Source organism: Morone saxatilis, unplaced genomic scaffold (genome assembly GCF_004916995.1).
Source record: "Morone saxatilis isolate NCDOM2014 unplaced genomic scaffold, NCSU_SB_2.0 Contig14, whole genome shotgun sequence".
NCBI lineage: Eukaryota > Metazoa > Chordata > Actinopteri > Moronidae > Morone > Morone saxatilis.
Genome location: NW_023339696.1, coordinates 15,331,553 through 15,335,825, shown reverse-complemented (window position 1 = coordinate 15,335,825; position 4,273 = coordinate 15,331,553). Strand labels below are relative to the sequence as shown.

The 4,273-nt window shown below is 35.8% G+C and overlaps 1 protein-coding gene across 2 annotated transcripts in view; it reads right to left on the bottom strand.

The window, feature by feature from the left end:
- Nucleotides 1-529: 529 nt before the first annotated feature.
- shisa9b (shisa family member 9b) overlaps nt 530-4,273 on the bottom strand; it is a 17,936-nt gene continuing 14,192 nt past the window's right edge. Inside the window, exon 4 of one of the 2 annotated variants that reach the window (XM_035654350.1) lies at nt 530-4,011. In XM_035654350.1, the coding sequence (XP_035510243.1) occupies nt 3,641-4,011 (371 nt within the window). In that variant the 3' untranslated portion in view covers nt 530-3,640. The remainder of the gene's footprint in view (nt 4,012-4,273) is intronic. The other variant, XM_035654351.1, reaches the window with a different exon arrangement.

Below are 4,273 nucleotides of genomic sequence, written 5' to 3'. Positions count from 1 at the left end.
ATCTCCATGAGGCATTAGCACTTGGCTAAATCAACTCAGCTCCTTTATCCAGGCCTTGACAGATAAGCATGCATTAAAGAAATGCCTCTCAGTGATACATCTGTAGTAAGGCTGCAATGAGGGAATCAGTGGGCGTAGCTCCCCGTGCTAGGACTGAATGAGTGTAAAATGTGAGGTTGGAGCCTATTATTGTGTTAAAGGACTTGAAGAATTTGTACAGCTGTTGTATACAAAGTTGTGTTTTTTCTTCATCCCTGATACAGAGCATTGAATAAAGTAATTTCAGCTTGGAAGCATTATTATTTATTATTTATTTGTTCTTGCAAAAATATGCATCTACAACAACTAATTTCAAGTTGATGAAATACCACTGAGAAATGGTTTCACAGGCAGTATATCAACCAGGTCCAGTTATATAATCAGAACTGTAGAGGAAAAAAATAAAGCCAGGACTTAAAGAAAGTCTAAAGAAGACAGAGGTATTAAAAATCATTTTAATGTAGACAATATAATGACACGCCACGTTTTACAGCTGGAGCACACTGAAACAGAAAGTCCCATAAGCTGTAGTATATTAAAACAAAGAGGTAATTTGGCTGCACTCAAGTGCTGTTCCATGTTATGATACAATCCGGTGTGGTGTTCGGGGGAATCAGAATTTAAAAAGGAAAAAACAGCTAAAGGTTTTATTGAGCACCAAAGACAACTTACCTTTGTAGACATTTATTTCTTTGTTTTTGTGGTTATATGTGTCTCCTTTGATTTGTTTGCTGCTGGCACACTAGACCTGGCTTTTTAGTTAAAAAGAAAGAGGTAAGTCCATTGAACAAACCAATTATAAAATGCTAAAAGCTGTAGTAGCTTTGCAGACAATTTTTAAAATTCCAACTGGCAGCTAAACAAAATCATTGTGCTACAGCTCATTGACACTTTCAAAATACCACAATGAAACTGAACCACAGGTTTACCTGCAATTTCATATAAATCAATATAACAAGAGAGGCATCTCAAAGATTTTAGGTTTTTGCAGAACACTGGCAGGATGGGGATTGTATTTTACTGCACAAACAATGTATGGGAAACATTTAAATGCTTAGTAATTGTTGAGGATAACGAACTATCAAATACAGAGGTGATAAATATATTTAATAGGGCATCTTGAACCAAAGTAACTTTGTGTTGTACATAAAAACTTAAAACAACAGTTGGAGCAATTTGGAAATCAGATGCATAATCTGATAATGAGCAAAGAGTTATACAAATAATTGATAACCATCATAGTGAATGACTGCATTAGACCTGTAATTATAGCGGCTTTTGTTTAAACTTTACCAAACTATAACATTGCTACTGTTTTCTCACTACTGAATGTTGCAAAGCAAACAGATAATATACACATTATGTTTTAACTGGCAGTATTACAGTAGTCTTCATGTGTAAATTTGGTGCACTGTAGCTTAATAACAGTGATTTCAGTATCTTTGGGGGGAAAAAATCATAAATCATAATAAAATAATAATTTGCATTCACAAAACAAGAACATTCAATGGTAGTCACTATACAATATTGTTTGCGTAAATAAAGGTCTCAGCTAAATTAATAGTTGAGTGTGAACAACAGATTTCATATAAGGGTGAAGCACTGAAACAGTTGTTTAATTATGTTACAGGACAGTTCAGTGCACTAGATATACATATTTTGGAAGGTTGTGCATACAGTTTGATTGGACGTCTGTAAGAATATAAATAGCTATGATTTGGACTGAAGAATACATAAATACACCTTATATACTAGCAGTTCCCACTTCCCACCTGTGTATCCAGTACTCAGCTGCTTGAAATAGTCAATATGAGTAAGACTTGCAGGCAGACGTGAGCATCTTTTTATATTGCTTGGCTTGGAAATCAGTGCAACAAATGATCAATTGCACCAGAAAAGATTTTTTTGCCAACTGTGGTATCAATTCCAGCGCTCTAATGTCCTTTTTCAATAAGTTCTTGATCTGGTACTTCAGCTGAGTTAAAAAGTGGTGACCAATATTCAAAGATATATTTTTAATAAGTAGAAAAATAATGTCATGTAAGCTGTTAGGGTCAGTCAGACAAAAAAACTGTTTATATGTCTTTAGTTGACCCATTTATTTGATGAGTAACAGACAAAAAAAAACTTGACTGTGCTTCACAACATTTTTACATTCATCCTGACAAAGTTAATTAACTATTCACCTCCAACACTGGAAACGTCAACTGTTACTTTACCACTGGTTTCAAACTGTCTGGATACATTAAATAAATGTAAGATTTGGAATTCATTGTTATAACAGCTGAGATTTTTAACTATGATGCACTGTGCCACTGTCTTCACACTGAAAATGACTTTGGTTGGGGGTATAATGGATTAGACCAATCACCTCTAATAATGGGGCTTCATCTACAGTATATTCTAGGATAATCACACAGACGCTGGTACTGATGAGAGGTACTATTACACCAATACAACACTGGTTCAACACTCTGCAGCTACTTCTCCTGGTAATCATAGAAATATGTAAAATGTATCTAGGATGTCAGTTGGCAGTGACTTGGTTGAATGCATTTGGAAGGTTTCCTTCAAAATGAGACATCTACCACTTTTAAAAGTGACACTACATTCACAAAAGTTAAATGGACTTTTTAATGGATTTTAAGTAATTTACAGTAACACTTTCACAGACTGGTGATTCCTCTATATTTTAGAAACACTGAATGATAAACTTAGCTTATGAATCTCTCCAAAACAAATGTTTTTGGAAACAAACCTGAAAAACCTACTTTTAGACAACATTTATGTCTCAAACTCTATTTCTTAAATGAATACAGTTCTTACTTAAGTCAGTAATAGTCATGGCCATCAAAACTGTGCATGACCAACTGATGTCGCTCATGTTTTTAAGACTTTGAATCACAATACATATGCAAGTAATGTTTTGGATTTAGTTGATTGTTGAGATCTTCGGGTCAAGTTAAAGTATAACAATGCGCTGTGAGCTTTCAAAACGTCAGTTATGCTTATTTAACTGTAACTGTCCTTCCTGATTAACGTGTGTGATATACTGAGAACTACTAGATCTTGAAGGTAAGTAAATGTAGCATCCTGGGACACTGTACTTGATCACCTAACATCTAAAGTAGCAGTGTAGCAGCGCCAAACATTTTCAAACAGTATCTGTAAATTGTCCAGTAAAGCATTTCATCAATACCCAATTAACCACAGGCTACTTAGCCTTAATTAGATAAATAAGGAAGGTTTTCTCATTTAGACAGTGTTGATTTAATATAAATTATACAATATACTTTAATTTTAAGGTGCACTGATATCTCATTTAATACTGATGACAGTACTGTATGTGTCACATGTCTCATCACTGTTATATATGAGTTATGTAACTTTTATGTTTTGTTTTATCAGTTGGATTATATAAATATCAATGACAATATATTCATCACTGTGCCCACTTGAGACATGGTGTCTTAAATGCTGCCTATTACATGCACAACTGCACATACTGCAGTTCATGCTGATTTCTTATACAACCCACAGTCCGCAGCTACTGTCTTTCTTAAATTCAGACTCCTTTTAAGCCTGATGTTTTGACAGTCCCTCATACTGTCACCTCTGTCTTGCTGTTGGTGACAAAGTATGGTTGGGGAGGCATATAGCGAGTGGTGTGCAGCTCCTTCTCTATGATACAGAGTTTCTTTGGGCCATAGCTCTGTCGGAGTCCAAGTGTGTCCTTGCTCTCCCAGGATCTTAGCACTCCTGGGCTGGCAGCAATGTTGGAGCTGTAGGACAGCGACTGGGAGCTGTGGCTCTTGGGGCTTTTGTACTTGTGTCCATTCAGCTGTCTGGGTGGGCTATAAGGATTACTTGGCTCTGGCTCCATATCCACAACTTCCATGGGAAGGCTGCCCTTGGTTGTCATCTCGATCACTTGCCGCCGGTTGCTATAGAAGCTGTCATTAGCTTTCTCCGCTAACAAATAAGAGATAAACAACATGATAGTTTTCCCTTCATTAGCCATTGCATTGTGTCCTGAGTGCAGAACTAGACAGGCAGCAAAAAAAACACATAAAGTAAAATTTTGTTGCTAAAGCATAAAAGAAACAAAAAAAAACAAAAAAAACAAAGATAGTCAGACATCAGCCGATACAAATGTTGTAAATGTCCAGTCACACAAAAAATATTAGCGGTTTAAGCCAATGTTATTTGAGCTTTACTGTGTGTGTGTGTGTGT